This window comes from Brachyistius frenatus, unplaced genomic scaffold, assembly GCF_029030835.1.
Source record: "Brachyistius frenatus isolate BFR_SWC_R1_liver_20210118 unplaced genomic scaffold, ASM2903083v1 Contig_97, whole genome shotgun sequence".
NCBI lineage: Eukaryota > Metazoa > Chordata > Actinopteri > Embiotocidae > Brachyistius > Brachyistius frenatus.
The window spans coordinates 811,749-830,823 of NW_027210696.1; the positions used below are offsets into that span (position 1 = coordinate 811,749).

Genomic DNA, 19,075 nt, shown 5'->3' on the forward strand with positions numbered 1-19,075 from the left:
TAGTGTCTGTTACAGAAAAAAAAAATACACAAGATACCTCTAATAAGGTCACTTATCACATACTTCTTCAGTAAGAAACCTCAGAAAAGTCTCAAATGTACCGTTCCTTTGTGTGCGCGTGGTTGAGGGTGCGCGCGCGCTGCTTTTTACGCCCCGCCCTGAGCTCGAGGAGTCCCCCACTCATCTCCTCCAGCGAGCAGATGAAGAAAGAGGAGGGGGCGGAGTCGTCTAGTGACGTCACGCCACCCCTCCCACCCAGTTTAAATTTACATTTTCTATGGGTCCTGACTGAGTGTGTGTGCGTGTGTGCGCGCGACCCAGAGCCATTGAACAGTTTCTAAAAGGAGACACACCTCAACCCCAAGAAGTGATTCGGAGACGCACTGATGTGGCCTGAACCACTTTGCCATTTTAGATACTGAACAACTTGACTTGGATAAGTCGCGTCGGGTTCGACTTTGAGGTAGGTGTGCATGTGCGTATGTGTGTGTGTGTGTGTGTGTATTTGTGCGTCTGGAGCTCGTGCATTTTTCCGCGAGGTTGTTTCACAAACAAAAAGCAGCGCGTTAAGTGTCTCTGCCGGATCCCCGTCGGCACGAAGCGGCACGTTTGGGTTTTAAAAACAGCAAAGTAACGAGTAGAAGAACAGACCGAGGAGTGAGAGGATGAGATTGCAAAATACAAACTCTTGTTTCATTGTCTCCTTTTGTTGCAGCGCACCTCTGTAGCCGACGGGACAGTGGAGAAGGAACACGTTGAGGTTGTTGTTCAGCATGTACCGAAAACAGTTACAGTTTCTTTTAGAGCGGCAGGCTAATCATATTCCTGGCAGTTGATACTTCGGGGAAAGAATTGTGGAAGAAAACGTGTATTGTTCTTGGTTTATCTGTGGTATTCAGAGAGGACGTTATGAGGACTTCAACGTAAGGCTTACATATAACGTTACATTTGGCAGCATTTCTGCACAGTCTACTAAAATATGGACTCCCTCTTGTTTTTATGTCACATTTCAAAATCACATGTTTGTCTCAGAGGAGTTTACAATCTGTGACTAAAGAGTTGTCTGTTGGTTTTTTTTTTTGTTTCCCCTGTTTTTCTTGCCTACAAGTAATAATGGACTCTTTACTCTTAAAATGAGACCTATTTGTGAGACAAACAGCTCGAGAGAGAGAGAGACCACATGTTGTGGATGATCCTATCCGAATTCATTTGGTGTGAGTCAGACTGTGTGTGTAATAGCATGACAATGACTGCTGCCTTGTGTGTCAAAGCACATGGCTTCGGTCAGAGCTGACAAACTGGCCTGTGCTGTCATCAGGCAGAGAGATCAGCTGTCATGTGAAGTGGTGTGTGTTTGTGTGTGTCTTTTGTCTTTCTTTTTTTTTTTTTTTCAAACTGGCAACAGGTCTGCAAATCTCAAACTTTTTCACAGCAGCTTATTGCTTTCTATCAAACTTTAACAAGACATTAAACAAACAGGGCTAAACCCAAAAGGAGCCAGAGGGTCATTTAAGTGTGTGTGTGTGTGTGTGTGTGTGTGTGTGTGTGTGTGTGTGTGTGTGTGTGTGTGTGTGTGTGTGTGTGTGTGTGTGTGTGTGTGTGTGTGTGTGTGTGTGTGTGTGTGTGTTTTCTGGGTGGAGGAAGACTGGCAGCGGCAGGCTTTTGAAGTGAAGTAGTTTGACTCTCGGTCATCAGATGTGCTCCAGTGATGGGAAATGTGACAAAAGCAGGTGGTATAAATGAGTATGTTAAACTGTCTAGATGCACAGCTTTCAAAAGAGTTTTGGTGCTGGTGTGTGTAGGGAGGGGAAAGTCCTCGCACATGTGTTAGTCATTTGGAGGGGAGGTTGCTAAACGATTTACATCTGTTTTCTGATCTTTGAACCCCCTCCTTCCCTCTTCTCTCTCCCCTCTTGCTCTTACTAGGTCTCTCTCTCTCTGTCTCTCTCGGTCTGTCTTCGGTTTCCCGTTAGGGGCTGATGCTGTCAGTGTGTGTGTGTGTATATGTGTGGGGTGGGTGTTATAACTGAAAGGCTGTCTGCTCCATTATTATTGAGCTCAAAGGAATTTAAATATGTGAATGAAATGTCCGAGTTTCCCTTCTACAATGGCAAATGTTCATTAATGGTTCTGGTACGTTTCTCCGATGTACCATTACTGAATTAGGGTCGATGTTGAGGAGTCAAACTGTGCTCAAGAAAATCAAGGTATTTAGGTCAGAAATAGCTGCGAGTTGGAGAGCGTTATAACAGGCTGCCTTATGCGTGTTGACAGATATTATTATCTCCCACAGCCCTGCTGGTCTGGCTGTGGGCACCAAATCTGCATTACTCAGCAGAGTACACTGATCCTTAAGACCCGCACTGCACGAGACAGTGTTTTCTGTGTGCGTTTGACGACCAGGCTCTGAGAGCTTTTGACATTTTGTCCGCTGGCGGTGAAAGGCTACCTTGTAGCAAAATGTTTTTAAGTCTTTTTCTTGGTAATGAGCCGTGTAAACAAAGAGGGGTTTCAGAGGGTGTCTGCTGAGAGTGGACTCCTCGTGGGTTTCACCAAACACATCTCCGTTCTGTCCAGTTCCTGCCTGTTGGACACTTTTATGAGTGCAGTTTTTTTGTTTTTTTCCCCCCTCATTTTTCCACTACTAAAAGTTTTAACCTCAGTGCTGGTTGTTGTTTAAAACTTTACCAATGTTACAATGCAAAAATGTCTTTTGATACTGATGTCAGAAAAGTGCTATTTTATTCAATAGGGACCATTTTGTTTTTAACAATTAATTTGGCAAAAACAAAACTTCTCAAATACAGCAGTGCTTGGTGTTGTCTCGGCACACAAAGCAGTACACGCCAAGTCGGCACAAAGTTTTGACTTAAATCAGGAAATATCTAATCAAGAATGTACACAGCAGCTGTGATACATGTTGAGTACTTTAGAGCATCATCTACTCACTGAATTGACAAAACAAAATTAAATTCAGCTTTTCCAAAAAGTTTCCTGTAGTAAAATATGACTGTAGTCTGTTTACTCATTCTAGTTACTTTCCCCTAAACTTCATAAGTAGTAGTTTGTTAAAGATACACATCCCTCTTTAGTGTCATTATTTACAATATCACAATTTTCTGCTTTATATCCATTACCATCACAAGGAAAAAAAACAGACTTTCATTAAATCTGTTCCTTATAAAATGTTTTAGATGGCTACTTTGATCTCGTTTGACAGTGTTTTGCAGACACTTGGTGTATGATTGCCCCCCCCCCCCCTTCATAGAGGCAGAGTGAAATATTGTGATGCAATACAAACACCAGTGATGCAATCACTGAATCCTGCGTCAGGACAAAGGATCTGTTTACACTGTGCTCTGTATTTGTTGCCATCGATTTAGATTGTCATGCTTCAGGCAATACGTATCCTGATTGTGTGTGTGTGTGTGTGTGTGTGTGTGTGTGTGTGTGTGTGTGTGTGTGTGTGTGTGTGTGTGTGTGTGTGTGTGTATTTATATAAAATTCCTACACGCAAAGAAAGGCTTGTTTGAGCAAGCTCTGGACTTGATGTTGATTCACTCATGAAAGAGAGATAAGATATGCGTACAAAAGACTAAAGCAGAGACCAGTTTGCACACACCTACACAGGGACTCGGCTACTCACAGAATCCCATTGATTTTCCTGCTGTTATGCTGGAGCTTCAATCACAATAAAGCTCCATTACTGTGCTGACCACTTTGCGTAGCCTTGGAGAATGGATGGCACACGCAGACGGGGGGGGGGGGGGGGGGGGGGGGGGGGGGGGGGGGGGGGGGGGGGGGGGGGGGGGGGGGGGGGGGGGGGGGGGGGGGGGGGGGGGGGGGGGGGGGGGGGGGGGGGGGGGGGGGGGGGGGGGGGGGGGGGGGGGGGGGGGGGGGGGGGGGGGGGGGGGGGGGGGGGGGGGGGGGGGGGGGGGGGGGGGGGGGGGGGGGGGGGGGGGGGGGGGGGGGGGGGGGGGGGGGGGGGGGGGGGGGGGGGGGGGGGGGGGGGGGGGGGGGGGGGGGGGGGGGGGGGGGGGGGGGGGGGGGGGGGGGGGGGGGGGGGGGGGGGGGGGGGGGGGGGGGGGGGGGGGGGGGGGGGGGGGGGGGGGGGGGGGGGGGGGGGGGGGGGGGGGGGGGGGGGGGGGGGGGGGGGGGGGGGGGGGGGGGGGGGGGGGGGGGGGGGGGGGGGGGGGGGGGGGGGGGGGGGGGGGGGGGGGGGGGGGGGGGGGGGGGGGGGGGGGGGGGGGGGGGGGGGGGGGGGGCCTTCCTCCTTGCGGCTTGTTAGGCTGAAGTGTAGTGAGATTGGGAGTCTGAGCTGCATGTATTGGATTAAGTTCCTTGTAAGCCACTATCAAGATATATGATCCTGTCTTATTACAAACACAAACAGGAACATGCACCCGGAGAAGAGCAGACTCACTTCTTTCTGTTACAACCTCAACCAAACTTGGCTTTCAGGATGTATATCCAAACCGGCTTTGGAAAGTTTCATCAGACAATGAAACCACTTGACTCCCTTCTGTCCGAACTAAAAATGTGCACGTCTCTACCATATATTTTGTGTCATGCCAAGCATAGTATCCCAGAGAACAAAGCCTTTCCATTTGGGCTGTTTTTGGACACCTGCTTACCTCACTCTCTGTGTATGTGTGTGCTCACACAGGCAGCTTGCACCCCTGTGCGGTCTGTCTGGCTAACTGAAAGATTGTCTGGTTGCTCAAGGTAACAGTTGTTATTGGGGTTTTCTCTCCTGGCATGTAAACAAAGGAGATCCTCCCAAATGCTCCCTGGTGTGCCCTCCAGCCAATGAGATTTGCGATCCCAGCTGGGCTCAGCCAGTAGATGGTGAGGAGGGGCGTGACTCTGCTCCATGAGAGGAAAAACAGCAGTGAAGCACAAAGCTTTGAATCTGGAACTGGAACAGACAGCAGAGCCATAACAAAGACTCTTCCTTTATGACTACACGGCACTTCACACTGCTTAGACAGACAAAACGGCTTTTTCTTTTGCTCCATGGCTTTTATGCCACCAAAGAGACAGATGTTGGAATTGCATTTTAAACAGCGATGTGTGTGAGGAATGTGCAGCGTATGGACACATGTTTACATCCCAGTAAGGAGGAGCCACATGAAATGTACATGTGTCCAGTGAATAATCTGCCCTCTCTGGGTGTGTCTGTGTAGCATAACTGTCTGGATCCTGTGCATTTGTTCTGCTCTTCATCTGTCTCAGTCCACCTGTTCTCATCAGGTCTTCACATATACATACAGGACCATGTGTTGGGACCAGTTGTGAAAGGGTATAGGCCAGCCTTTTGTATTTGACTGACAGGTGTGACCCCAAACTGTACCCCCTTACCAGTTATTCAGGACATGTGTTCTGAATTTGATTTGAGTCAGCGCTTTGATTTTCACCGTTGAAAGAAAAGTGCACATCATCATCATCATCATCATCATAATAATAATAATAATAATAATCAACTTTATTTGTATAGCACTTTTTTGAACATCAGTTACAAAGTGCTTTACAGAATTAGCCATTAAAACAAAACAACAAGTGAATTCTAACAAGTCTTAACAACACAATGACCATTTAAAACAACCATTAAAGTGAATTAAAAACAAATTAAAACAGGGTATAAAAGAAATAAGAAATGATCGCTAAAATCAACTCAAAACAGCAAAGGCTCTCCTATAAAAGTAGGTTTTAACAAGAGACTTAACAGATGTCACTGACTGCAGACTTTAATTCCTCAGGCAGCTCGTTCCATAACTTGGGGACTCTGACGGAAAAAGCTTTGTCATCCTTAGTTTTTAAACGTGTCTCCAGAACAGATACAAGTTGGGGTTTTTTTTTGTCTGAGGATCTCAGACTACGAGGAACATACGGCGCATCCAAATGCTTCTCACTCAAAGATGTCAGTATTTGGATATACAGTATGTCTAGGTCTCTGTCTGTGCGTGTGCGTGTGTCCGTACATGCGTATGCTGTTGTGTGGCCAAAGCAATAATCACTGTGCAGTTTCATCACATTCCCGCAGCGTGACTCAAAGTGGTGTCTGTGCCTTTTCAGTCCGGCCCATTCACTCTGTAATCTGCCTCACCCCGGGGCTCATGCCGAGTGGCAGCAGGGCTGTGCATGGGCTACCACGAGACAACTTCAGTCATTGCTGGACACAAACTGTCAAACCAGGCATGTTCCATTTCAAAGGCCGAGATCAGCGCCAAACATGATTAAACTGTGCTTTTCTTAATAACATCATCCTAACAATAAAACCGCATCAGTTAGTCATGTCATTTTAAAACCGGCTGCTTTATCCGATTACATTAGGACACAATAACCGACTTTATACTTGCATATATTTCACTTTTATAAGATGCATATAGAAGCTTATTGTCATCAAACAAGACCAAACTGTGATTATTCAAGAACTAAAAGACACAAAAAGGGGTATTGAAGGTAATGCAGATGGAGCCACAAGAGACAAACATTTTCGACACTGTGATTTCAATCCCACTCCAAAATTACATTATCATTGCACGTGTGATCAGTTCCAAAGGGAAAAATCGTCTCAGTATTTCACTTTTTAAAATGGAGAACAAGAACTTCCTCGCGCCAAACACAGAGGTGAAGTAGAGGCGTGAAGGTTCCTCTATTTTGGCCTGTTGTTCAAAATCCCAATGTCTGTTGTTCAACAAAGGCTTTGGTGTGGAGTGATACTTAAAACTTTAATTTATCACTTCCTCGTCTTCAGTTGTTATTTAGAGCCCTGATTCCTGAAGAGCGTAATATTCCTCAAATGCATATGGTTATCCTGAGAAGATGTGATAGAAAATAATGTTTGAGACATATGAACGTAACATATGAAGCAAACAATTGTTTTGAAAGAAATGTGAACAATATATCCCCTAAAGGGCTCATTTTATAGGTGTGTGTGTGTGTTGCTTTTCATGGCTTTCTAGTGGAAAAACTTGGAAATGGTGACACAGTTCCTTAAATTACAGCAAAGATTACAGGGATATTTATGCTATATTTATCAGTCCAAGTCCAGTAAAGAAAAAAAAGTTAATGATATTATTCAAACTGGATGTGAGGACAAACAAAACCTATGTTTTTGCAGTTAGCACTGGGTTGCCAGAGTGATGAGAAATCACAACAGTCTACAGAGCCGCCTGCTACTTTCGAAATGACTTCACAGTTTTAAACATCCACAGACACACTGCCTTGGTAACGTGATGCACTTCATCGTCTTCTTGTGTGGGTGTTTCTGCATGTTTGTGCATCTGTGCTTTGTGAACCCTAAATTCCCATACCCCGGCATCTCCCTAGTGACATTATTGTATTGTGGGAGCAAGGCGGATGCTTTCGGAGATCAGTACATGATGAGGTACCCAGAATTCCCCAGCTCCTCTTCTGTTTTTGCTCTAGACCCTGACTCCGAGGCAGGAAATGCAAAACAGATCTCAACCCCCCCCCAAATCTCCCTTAGAGTACATCTGAGGAACCATTTTCCCTCTTTCTTTCTTTCTTTCTTTCTTTGTCCTTCAGATCATCTCATACTTCAGTCCTCTTCAGCCAACTGCTACGAATACTGGATGTATGTGTGGTCAAAATATAGTTGAATAAGATGACTCACTCCCGTCAAGGGGGACTAACTATAAATTTACGATAAGTCTAAACTAGTAGCAATTTTGAGAGTGGGACTTTGCATTTGCATTGTGTACAGGCAGAAATATGTTTGAGTGTCATTTAGGGTGCACGTGTTTTGTCTTATCTTATTGGCTGATTTTCTTTTTGAATTACGTTGTACCATCATTATTTCCTGAGGAAACCGTGTGCCATTTGTACTCAGTATTTTGCCTTCCGATTATTTGGCCTAACCACAGTATTTGCTTTCATTACAAGGTGAAAAACAAATACTGTGGGTATGTGGGCTATTTTTTAGTCTCGGGTGACTTGAATGTGTTTGTACGTCTAAGTGAATGAACATGCTTCTTCCCACCATGATTTATGTGCTGTCATGGGGGTATGCTTGTAAATGAGCATGTACGCACGTGGAGCCTTTTCTGGAAATGATGTCACCGTCACTGCTGGGCCCTTAACTCTCTGATTCCCTTTCACTTTTTTTAGTCACTTGTCTCTAGCCCCCTCCCCCCACCCCCCAACTGCCAGTTAAAAGTCCATCTATCTCTGTGTTTTAATTAGGGCCTTCTCTAGCTGTGGCTCAATGGCCGCTTCATTAACAGAAAAGCTAGGAGATGCACACCCGGATCGGTCCAGCTTGTAACACGCAGCCAGGGGGGAAAGCGTGTGTGTGTGTGTGTGTGTGTGTGTGTGTGCGTGCGTGCGTGCGTGCGTGTGCGCACGTGAGTGTGAGAATGAAGTGTGGGGGTTGCTCTAGGGGTATTGATGACGCAATTTCCCCTGAGGGGTGGACCTCCCATCTGTGAGTGGAAGAGACGGGATCTGGCCAAAGACATGAGAATGAGAGGGACTATATGGGACAAGGGAGAGAATGTAGGAGCAGAGATCAATGCGGTAAAATTTAGTTTCAGGGATTTTCTTTTTCTGGCCATGAACATATATAACGTGTCTGATTCAAAGTCGGCTGATCTTGTTTTGTTTTCTACTTTTACACATATTTAGGATAAAAAAAAAAAAATATTAAACTTTGCTTAGCTTCTTTTTTTTTTAATCTTTTCCCAAAACAATTTCTAATATAAAAAAAAACATGCAAATGCTTGCATTCTTAAACAATCAGGACTTTAATAGGGTTGCTTTCTTTAATGGGACTGTACTGGACTGAATTAAAAATCCTATTTTCATGGTACATGTGTCCCAGCTTAGATCAAAACTGGATAGTAAAATGCTGATCAATCCTTTTTTGTGTGCACCTTCTTTGCAGGGTATTGTGAAAAACAAATCCCTGCTCACAGATGATGTCGTGGGCGTGGTCAGCCATGTGTTCATAACCAATGACAGTGTTCGGTCCCACCCCACCCTGTGCAGATCTTTGGACGGTCTGTCCTGTTTGTGCCTGTACCTTTAGACGAGAACTGAGGGGTCAGATGGTGCATCAGGACACCAGCTGCTCTCCTTGCCTTCATTTTCTCTTTCTTGAAGGCTGCGGCAGGAAGAAGGCCACTCGTGACTCATGAGGAGCTGAACCATGTCATTATTCAGTATTCGGTGCTCTATGTCCTGTTATTTTTTTATTTAACCCTGTTTCTCCATCTTGCACATGATCTTAACATAGATATATATGCCAATTTCTTTCTTCCTCTTCATGTCAGCAACAATCCAATTATTGTAATTGTTTGTCTTTCCTGCCGTATCCAGAGTATTGTTTGTCTGGCCAATTAGGGTTCTCCTCCCCATCCCTCATCAAACTAACCATCTGCGCTCCTCTTCTAGGGTTAGATCAGAAAGAGTGGTTTTCATGCATGGATTTAAAAAAAAAAAAAAATTTTAGAGATGGACATGCATGGTATTGTGTACAAGCATGAGGGGTAAAAGTGCAGACTGGAAACCAAAAGCAGTGGAATGAAAGAGGCTATAAAGTATGTAGAACCTAAGTAAACTACAGAGTCTGTGATGTCTTTGGGCTTATCACTGCAAGCAACACTTTTCACATCATGGCCTACATAGTTATTTGATCCATTGTTGGTATAAAACTATTGATTATGATCAAGTTAACGGTTAGCGGCCTGGTGGTGCAGTCGTTGGCACTAGTCTAAGAGTCTGGGTTTGAACCTGCTGGTCAAATGGGGCCTTTCTCTGTGGAGCTTGTGTGCTCCGGCTTCCTCCCGCAGTACAAAACCATGAGTGCAAAGTTAATTGGAGATTCTAAATTCTGTGTTGGCCCTCTGATGGACCGGCGACCTGTCTACGGCATCCCCCGCTTTCGCCCAGTGTCAGTTGGGGTTGGCTCTGGTGACCCTGTTAAGGAGTAAACTGATATAGATGATTGATGGATGGATATGGCTTTTGAGGATATTGTTTTGGTGGTTGAAAGTCTTGTCAGTGCTCTCCAGTCAGAGTTGGTATCATTTACGTCCTGCTTCTGAGTGCTGTGTCACTAAATGAAGTGTGGGTGTTGGCAGATCTCCCATGGCAACTCAGTGAAAATTAAAAAATTAGTCTGTATTATGAAGGCAAGTCTGTGTGCCTGTTGGCTCATATAGCAGAGCTGGGCACGATGATGCAGTCACTTGGCACAGTGCAGCCACTCTACCCTTTTGAGATTCTATCAGCTTTAATGCAACCTGCCACCGTGGGGTACGTTTTCACACACAGTTACTTTTGCAAACACGTTCATTTGAATTACTTACTCAACTAAAAAAAAAAAAAAAAAACCTGCCACACATGTTGTCATTTTAATTTCATACTGTGAAAAGAAAGCAGGCGTGTTAGGATGATGAACGTCATTATAAACGTATGTGTGTAGTTTTGAAATTTCTACAGGACTCACTGTTGCCATTTTTCCTCAGAATTGATTTGATATTTCCTGTTCAAAACTTTCACAGTATGTGCGATCACACTCAAACACAGGTCATGAGGATGACAGGAGGAGAGTGAACAGAGGGTAGGATTTCTTCCGCTAATTCCCTTTTCTGTTTTCTGAGACTCTCTTCTGACCCAGTTTTTCTCTTTTCGTTTCAATTGTTTTCACCAACTTTATTGGACATTTTGAATCATCTAAATGCTGCGCCCTTTTTCATGGACATCTTTGAGAATGGTCTTTTGGGAGGCTCATTATTGGTGTGTTTGTTCTGTGCTTGCCTGTTGTCTCTGTGGTGAGGTTGTGTCTCCAAAACCACTAAAACAAAGTGTTTTAATAGATTTCCTGTAAGTGCTATAAGTGTTGTCCTAAAAAATGTGTACTGTTGTCCACATCTGCTTAGAGCAGTGCTTACATCATACATGGTTTGGCAAAAAGAAGTGATGAAATTGAATGTGCAAATATGAACACGGGATCCACTGTATGTGTTGAAATGGCTGTTTGTCACAGTATTGTACAGTTTTGAAACCCACAGATGCAAAGACATTTTATATTTGAGGCACAAAATGCTCGTCTTTATCTGACCGTCGCTAGAACGTGTAAGCTGATATTGCTCTTTAGGTGTTGGTTTTAACTGATAGTTAAACATGCTATCTATATGGCTTTTAAGGGAAACCAGAAGGGGTGTAAAATGAAACATGTAAAACTACCAGTGATGAGGCTGGCTTTTTAAGCAGTGCTCCAATTTGAGGTTGCAGGTCCCTTTTGAACTCCCCATGTTACTTCCCCTCTCCCCTGGGGCACACAGGAAGTAGGCACAGATGTGTTAAACCAATGGACACTTTGACAACACTGCCAGTCTGTAAGTTCCTCCACCCCTGCTCCCCAGCATTAACAGAAACTACCTTTGATGTCCGCAGCACGTGCAGTCTCACACGCAGCTCCTGATTACAGCCGCAAGCTGCTCTGCCCATCGCTGCCACCTCACATTTACAAACAGTGTCGCCATATCCCGACTGCGTCATTAAATGTGCTGGGACTGCTATGTTCTGAACAACATTATAGGCAGTGATATAATCATACATAAAAAAAACAACTTGTAAACTAGTCAAATGTCTTATCCTCAGTAACCCATTAATGAATATTTTCTTTTCCAAATGTGACCCAGAAATGTCGTTATTTACGAGTGATCTTTTTTTTTTTTTTTTTTCTCCAAATTTGTTGATAGATAGTAAGATTTGTGATGGCTACTAGTAGTAAACACAATTTTTAAAATGTATTAATCTGAGATTAGAAGGGATTACATACAGCCATCATAATCAGTTGAAAAAGCAATACTTTCCTTTATCAACATTTTTCATCAAAGGTATTTATTATGTGACATTTCTCTCTCTTTGTTCTGCACACAGTGTTTAGCTTCGGCTTCTTTGTTATGTAACTGACATGGTTTGTGGGATGCTAAAGTATCGACCTCTAGTGGTGTCTTCCACTCATTACACCAGTCCTTCGAGTGTGTTTTGATTCTGAGGACACGCTCCCCCCCCACCACTGAGTCTCGCACGTGCAGTGTGATGCATCTTTGGTGGGAGTGATTGTGATTGGCCCGCTGAAGGTCCAAAACCTCCCTCGTTGTTTTCAGTCTGTCCTTATCAACCACTGAAAGGAGAGACTTGTAACCAAGCAACGCGTTAAAATCACAACTATGAGCAATGTGATTTTTTTTTTTTTTTATACATCTGAGTCAGACTGTGGGAGACTGTGCATGACTTTGTTAGCTAATATTGCAGTAAACAGGTTATTTAATGGATGATGATTTGACTATTTTGCTCTTTATTTCAAAACTACGTTCCACAAAGTCAAAATTCTTACACTGGCAAGATAGGTATACCATAAAGTTCCACGAAGCAAAGAATTTGTTTATTCACAGGAGGGAAAAAAAATAGTGTTAAACTGGTAGAGATGCACAGTGAAAATGAGTGGGACAGACTAGGTGAGGGAGGGAACAAAGAGAGAGAGAGCGAGAGAGAGCGAGGGGGAGTGTGTGTACATATGCCTTGCTATAAAACAGACTTTGAATCCCAACCAGCTCAGTATAGCAGACAACTGTGCAGGACAAAGCAGCTCTCTTACACGAGGCTCTGCAACACACTGATAAACAGGACAGCGCGCTTCAATAGATTTTGCTGGAAAAATACCTTCCGACTCAAAAGAGCAGAGATGGCGACGATGTTCAGATACCCCGTGTTTCCCCATCTGCTGGGTGAGTTAATCCGAGATGCAATTTCATGCATTTTGTAGCAGCAAATAAAAGTGAAGAACTAAACTGTTTTTCAGTTTACATAATGTTTCAGAGGGAGTTCCCGATCAGTCATTCTTTGAAGTAGAGCGCGTGGATTCGGATTCAATTCTGGTGAACAGTAGCTGCCATAAAAGTTATTCATTGTGCTTCTGTATGTGCGCTGGGATTTGATAATGGGTTATTGCTTAAACGTTCAGTAAATCACAGCTATTGCTCACTTCTTTTTTTTTTAAATTTAACGCCTGTAAACAGTTTTTGAGTTGGTAATAAAAAATGTGGGTTTTCCACACTCGCACGTGTGAAATGCAGACGTCTCAAACTGCATAAAACGGCCAAAGGATACGTGACTGATATCTGGAAGTCGCAGACAACTAGTGAACCCTGGGTTAACTGCGCATCAGCAGCCTTGGGGATATTTCCGTGCCGTTTCGTGTGGCTCTGTGCTGTCCCGATGTGTCTCTGCATATGGTTTTTATATCATCTGACGGCAGGATGAAATGTTCCTCTTTAATCGGGGTGGGGCAATTACGTAATTCCCTTCATCACAACAGAGACGACTCCAAAACTCTGCTCATGTTAGAGGATCGGGCACGTTCAATTCAGGGTTCGAAAGGAGTGCAATCTCCGAGAAATAAACCATTGGTCTTTGTAACGCACTGGGATTTCAGTCACAGCAGGGGCAAATACATGTCTTTGTTTTCTACATTCAAATTTCTCTCCCAGAAGTGGTTAAATAAAAGTCTCTTTCGTGTTTTTTTTTTTCTGTCAATTCAGATCCGTGTGATCCTGGTCTGTCGCTGTCACCAGGGAGGAGTGTCATGGCGGAACCAGACTACCTGGAGGGAGACTGTGATGAGCTCATCAAACCCAAGAAGCTGATCAACCCGGTCAAGAGCTCCCGTAACCACCAGGACATGCACAGAGAGCTGCTCATGAACCAGAAGAGGTCAGGAGGCAGAACAAATACACCTTCAGTCTGTCTCTAATGGTTCTTCTTCATGCCCCTCTTATCTTGTTTCCTGCTAAACACGTAGTTATTTTTAAAGAGGAGATTATTCTTATCGGACAATTGTTTTATCATAGTTTATGGCACATAATTAAACCAGATCAGTGTTAAACAAAAATGGCTGCACTCCAAGTATGTAATTGGGAATATAATAAAGCACTAACTGACATTTCTTCACGTGCAGTACATGACCAGACAGTTAAAGGTTTATTAATTTATTGAGTGGTAAAACTCAACCAAAACAAAAACAGTCTCTAGGTCATCGTCATCATCTCCTTGTTTACCCCTATTTAACCAGGTTAGACAGAAGAAATCAGTACAGAGTCCAGACTTCGACTTTGACTTGACTTAGACATGGACTTTATTAATCCCACAGTGTCACAAATTGAGTTGTTACAGCAGCAAAGAAACACAAACAAGTGCACACATTAAGATAAAATGTACAAATATGTATACATAAAGTAAGATAAATAATAAGAAAAAAAGAAGAGTAGTGAATAAATTCACACGCACACACACACAAACTATATATACAAAAAAAAAATTATTAAATAAAAAAAATAAAAAGATCCAGGCTAATTTAGTTCCATCTCCTCTAATAGAGGATGAGTTAATGCTGTGATCCTGCTACTTTCTTCTAACTGGTCCTGTATCCGTGCAGACTGCACTTCTGCTTCTGCACTGTGTCACCGTGGTTGACTTCAGTGGTCCTTTTAACCTCCGGCAGCAGTAATATGTAAAGCTCAGCATATAAAACTTTAATGGCCGATATTATATAAAACCCAGAGTGCATTAGTTTGTCAAAAATCGGTTATGTAAAAGTCACATATACTGCACAGGATGAAGCTGGCCTGGCTCCTGATATTAATACTGGATCATATGACAGAGGATTTCATTCAGCCTTCAGTCTGTGTGGGCATCGGTGTGTGTGTGTGTGTGTGTGTGTGTGTGTGTGTGTGTGTGTGTGTGTGTGTGTGTGTGTGTGTGTGTGTGTGTGTGTGTGTGTGTGTGTGTGTGTGCGTGCGCGTGCGCGTGCGAATGCACACTGGGGTCTGTGATCACCCTATTAGCATGAATTGATTGTATGTTTTTTTTAACATGGAATGCCAGCAGCTTTGTGCCTGAACTATTAATAGGCATGTAAACACGCATGATGTTGACAGCTGTTACGGCACAGCAGCGATGCTCTGTCTTAGAACGGGTCAAAGAGTGAGATGCCTTTTGTAATGATAAAAGCAGAGTGTTAAAGAATGATGGGGAAACTGGCCAGGAAGAAATTTAATAAAGGAAGAAAGAAAAGAAAAAAAAAGAATTTTTAGGTTGTAAATGCTGCAGAAAATGGTTTCTAGTCATCTAGACAGAGGAAGTATCTGGGGGGGGTTTAGGGAGAGGGGGGATAAACTTGTTTTGATAGGGCTTTTTGTCACTAACTGAGGTACAGAGAGCTTGCCTGCATAGTAGATTAGTCACAGTGATGATAACAGGGAGGGGTGGGGCTGGTGGGTGGATGGATGAATGGATGGATGCATGCAGGGATGGATGGAGGAAGGAAAAAAAAAACACATTATGTAAGCAAGATTACAAAACAGTGTCTGGCTGAGGGCCTTTTTCTGCCTGTGCTACCTTCGCTGCAATGACCCTTCCTACACATGCACACACACGCACACACACACACACACACACACACACACACACACACACACACACACACACACACACACACACACACACACACACACACACACACACACACACACACACACACACACACACTACGGGCACACATGGAGAGGAATTTCAGAAATTCTGCCACCAAGACTGGTGAAGCATTGGATCAGATGGAGGTACTGATGTGTGGGATGTACACATTCCTCCCAGTCTGCTGGAGGTTGTGCACTTGTGGGAAGGTGGCGGGGGGGTCGTGGAGGATTGGAAGGTCAGTCATTATGTAAACGCTGCCCAGCATAAGAGAACAGCAAAGTCAGCATCTTTATAGCCTGCCTTATTGCTCCCAGTGACCTCGACCTCCTCCCTTTTGCTCAAAACCAGGCTGACCCAGTCGCATCTGCGGCTCACCAGGTGCTTTCATAAGACCCTCACTGACGTGGAAACAGTGCATTTAACTGCAGCAGTGACTTTCAGTAAAGTAGCGCCTTGTTGTAAATTAACTCCCACTGCATCTTGGAGCATTGTGAGCTGGGTTATGTAATCTTCAGGATTTAATAATGCATTTAATTACAGCTTTGTTGCTGCTGAACTGCACTCAGGTAGGCACGCCGTGTTTCTTGGGCAGACTAAGATCTGTCACGGCAAAAGAAAAATCAGAGACCACAAGCAGAGTCAAGTAATCCGGATCATAGGGTTTTTAAATTAAATGAATGAAGGGCGTGGGGATTTGGATTTTTGCCGAGCACAGTCTCAATCTTTTTGCTGCTCTTGAATTTTTTTTTTTTTTTTTTTTTTCATGTGTGGTACTTTATTGTGCCCTTAATCCTTTGTGGGCTTTGCTGTTTATTTGTTTTTGGCTTTTACAGCTGACTCCAACCATTCCCTGTTCCCCTCTGTCTTAAGCACTCCTTTACCCCTGTCTCATCTTCAGCCCCCACCTTTGTGTCTCGTAATTTGGAGGAGTTTGGAGCATGACATAACAGTTGGTATTTTTGCTGCTCTTTGAAAACAGACAGTCACACTTTACTGAGATGTCTCTATCCTCCCTTTGAATTTTGCTGCACAAACTTGGGCAGTTGTGTAACAGTACCACTGGTTTCTTCGTGACTTAAGACAGCCTTCATGTGAGGAATGTATTTGCACATAGTTTAAGAAATGCTTTGATGTTCTGGAATTGTTTTTAAAACGTGGAAAGCAAAGAGGGAAAGAAGAAGAGGCCTATGGTTTTAACCCACTTTTCCAAAGTCAGTTTCAGTGCTGGTAACCATCATGTATGCAGATTAGTAAATCTGGAGCAATCTGATTGGCTCAAAATCAAAACTTTCCTCATACATGATTGACATGTTTAATCCAGAACATCTAATACAGATCTGCATGTCAAACCAAAATGAGGTCATTGTCATCATCTGTTACGCATGAGTATGTAAACCAATTTCCCTGTGAATGGGGCTCTGCTGTGTCATAACGTGTGTCTGGAAGTTGTTCATTAAACCGTCTTGTAGTAACATGCTGTTTCACTGATTGATTCTGCACAGGGGTCTGGCTCCTCAGAACAAACCTGAACTCCAGAAGGTTCTAGAGAAGAGAAAGAGGGAGCAAGTCCTCAAGGCTCAGAAGGAGGAGCAGGAAGCCCACAAAAAGAGGAGCGACCTGGAGATCGAGCTCATGAAAAGACAACAGAAACTAGAGCAGGTAGGGTTTCGCTTAAACAATTACTAATGCAGATAGTAATACTGTAGATGGTAATTTATTTATTTTTTAATTTTTTTTTTACTATATCTGAATCACTAATACCTTTTATTTGGACTATCCAGTTTATATATGTTGCTTTTAAAAAAGACTATCGCTTCTGATTTAACTTTGTTAACTGTGAATTTTATGATGTTTTTACGACTGCAGCAGGAACTGGAGCAACATAAAATTGAGGAGGAGCAGGAGAACACCCCCGAGTTTGTGAAGATGAAAAGCAACCTGCGCAGGACCAAGCAGGAGACCGACGAGGAGGAACGAACCACCTAAAGACCAGCAGGGGTGCCTGGGTCGAGCTGACTGCGCGCACATGTTTGTGAGCACAGAGGGCGTCGGGATTGTGTGTTCAGCCGAGAGAGTGTGTTGTTTCTGTGGTACACGGTGGCGACCTGACCGTGGTCCAAGATGAACTTCCTGGCTTTCCCAACCTAGCTGTTCCTTCCTGCAGTGAGGAGAGAGACTTTACAGACTAAAGATCCCCCCCCCCTCTCCCCCTCCGCCCCCCTCCATCTGCCTACAACGTGCAAGTGCCAGCACTCACACCCACCCAGCAGCACACGGCACCCCCGCAGGAGGGACCTCACGCAGACATGTTACATGTTGCGTGCTTTTCAGCACAGACGAGCAAGCTTCCAATGAGCTCTGATGGAGAAGCAACCAAACACACACACACACACACAGGAGTTTTCATCCCCTCTGTTTTCACTCCTTTCTCCACAGAAAGCTGTCATTTCTACTTACTGTTATCGGTGTTGTCATTGTTGTTGGGTTTTTTTTTTAATTTTTTTTTTTTAATTATTATTATTTTTTTATTATTATTCTTACTTTCAGAATCAAAAAAGGAAAAGTGGACACTGGATGGACTCTTGAAGCTGTGTAATGTAAAAGCCAAACAAATGTGCTTTTGTTATTTATGTTTGTAGCTTTTAGCCCAGGTATAGGGGAGGACACTTTTAGTCATTCTGTATTTTAGTTTCTTTTACAGCATAGTATATGAAGCCAGAACAGGACAAAGGGAGTGTGTGGTTGTGTGAAATACTCAAGTTTGCTTTATTGTTGTTGTTCTAAACATGCCATTTCCTCAGCTAATGCAATTTTGAGCAATAGTAGAACTCCCAGGCATGAGAGTGACTTTTCTTTATATATTCTGTTGTTTTGTATGAATAAAAGTGTTACTAAATAAAATAATTTAAGTTTTTGTTAGGTTGGTCAATAAGAAGAAGCCTTGAGCAGTGTGATTAGTCTCCGTGTGCTTTTATGAACAAAGGCTTTGGGAGTCCAATTAAAAGTGTACACATGTAGGCCACCTGCTGTAAAGGATTTTATTGATCGGTAGTTCTAGGAATATCAGCATGAATCCTTAAACAGCTCTGATAAGCCTCCTAGAACTTTTATCACTGCAAAACAACTCAAGTGTTTCACCTTTCAAATCATCCAAAATGGTCTCCCGGTGTGAGCAACCGTGATAACGTTTGGATGTTAAAGTGCACAATCAGTGGTTATTTAATTATCACACAATAATATGGGTCTAACATTCTGGTTTGTGGATCACTAAGAGATGATTGTTTATTATCATGGGAAGAAGCAGATACATAACACATAACCCTGTGTTACTCTCCAGAATCTTCTTTTAAATAAATGTAATTTAAATTTTAACACTTTTGATTTATTTATTCACAGTGTGCTACTTGACTCTGTGGATTTTTTTTGTTTTGTTTTTTACTGAACTGATGCCACTCTTGTTTTTTCTAAATGAAATGTGATGCAAAAATAATAGCAAGGCGGTACGCCTATCAAGTCATCGCTGCGATAAACTCAGTTTATTTAGTCTGGAACTAATGTTGATTTT

At 43.5% G+C, this 19,075-nt stretch overlaps 1 protein-coding gene across 2 annotated transcripts; it reads left to right on the plus strand.

The window, feature by feature from the left end:
- The first annotated feature begins 313 nt into the window (after positions 1 to 313).
- fam107b (family with sequence similarity 107 member B) lies at positions 314 to 18,882 on the plus strand. Of its 2 annotated transcripts, none has more exons than XM_069711096.1 (4): positions 314 to 463; positions 13,578 to 13,749; positions 17,013 to 17,169; positions 17,377 to 18,882. In XM_069711096.1, the coding sequence occupies exons 2-4, from the start codon at positions 13,622 to 13,624 to the stop codon at positions 17,494 to 17,496; spliced, it is 405 nt and encodes a 134-aa protein (XP_069567197.1). In that variant the 5' UTR covers positions 314 to 463; positions 13,578 to 13,621; the 3' UTR covers positions 17,497 to 18,882. The 2 variants fall into 2 exon arrangements, with proteins under 2 accessions (XP_069567197.1, XP_069567196.1); XM_069711095.1 differs by lacking the exon at positions 314 to 463 and adding an exon at positions 12,571 to 12,764.
- The last annotated feature ends 193 nt before the right edge of the window (positions 18,883 to 19,075 follow it).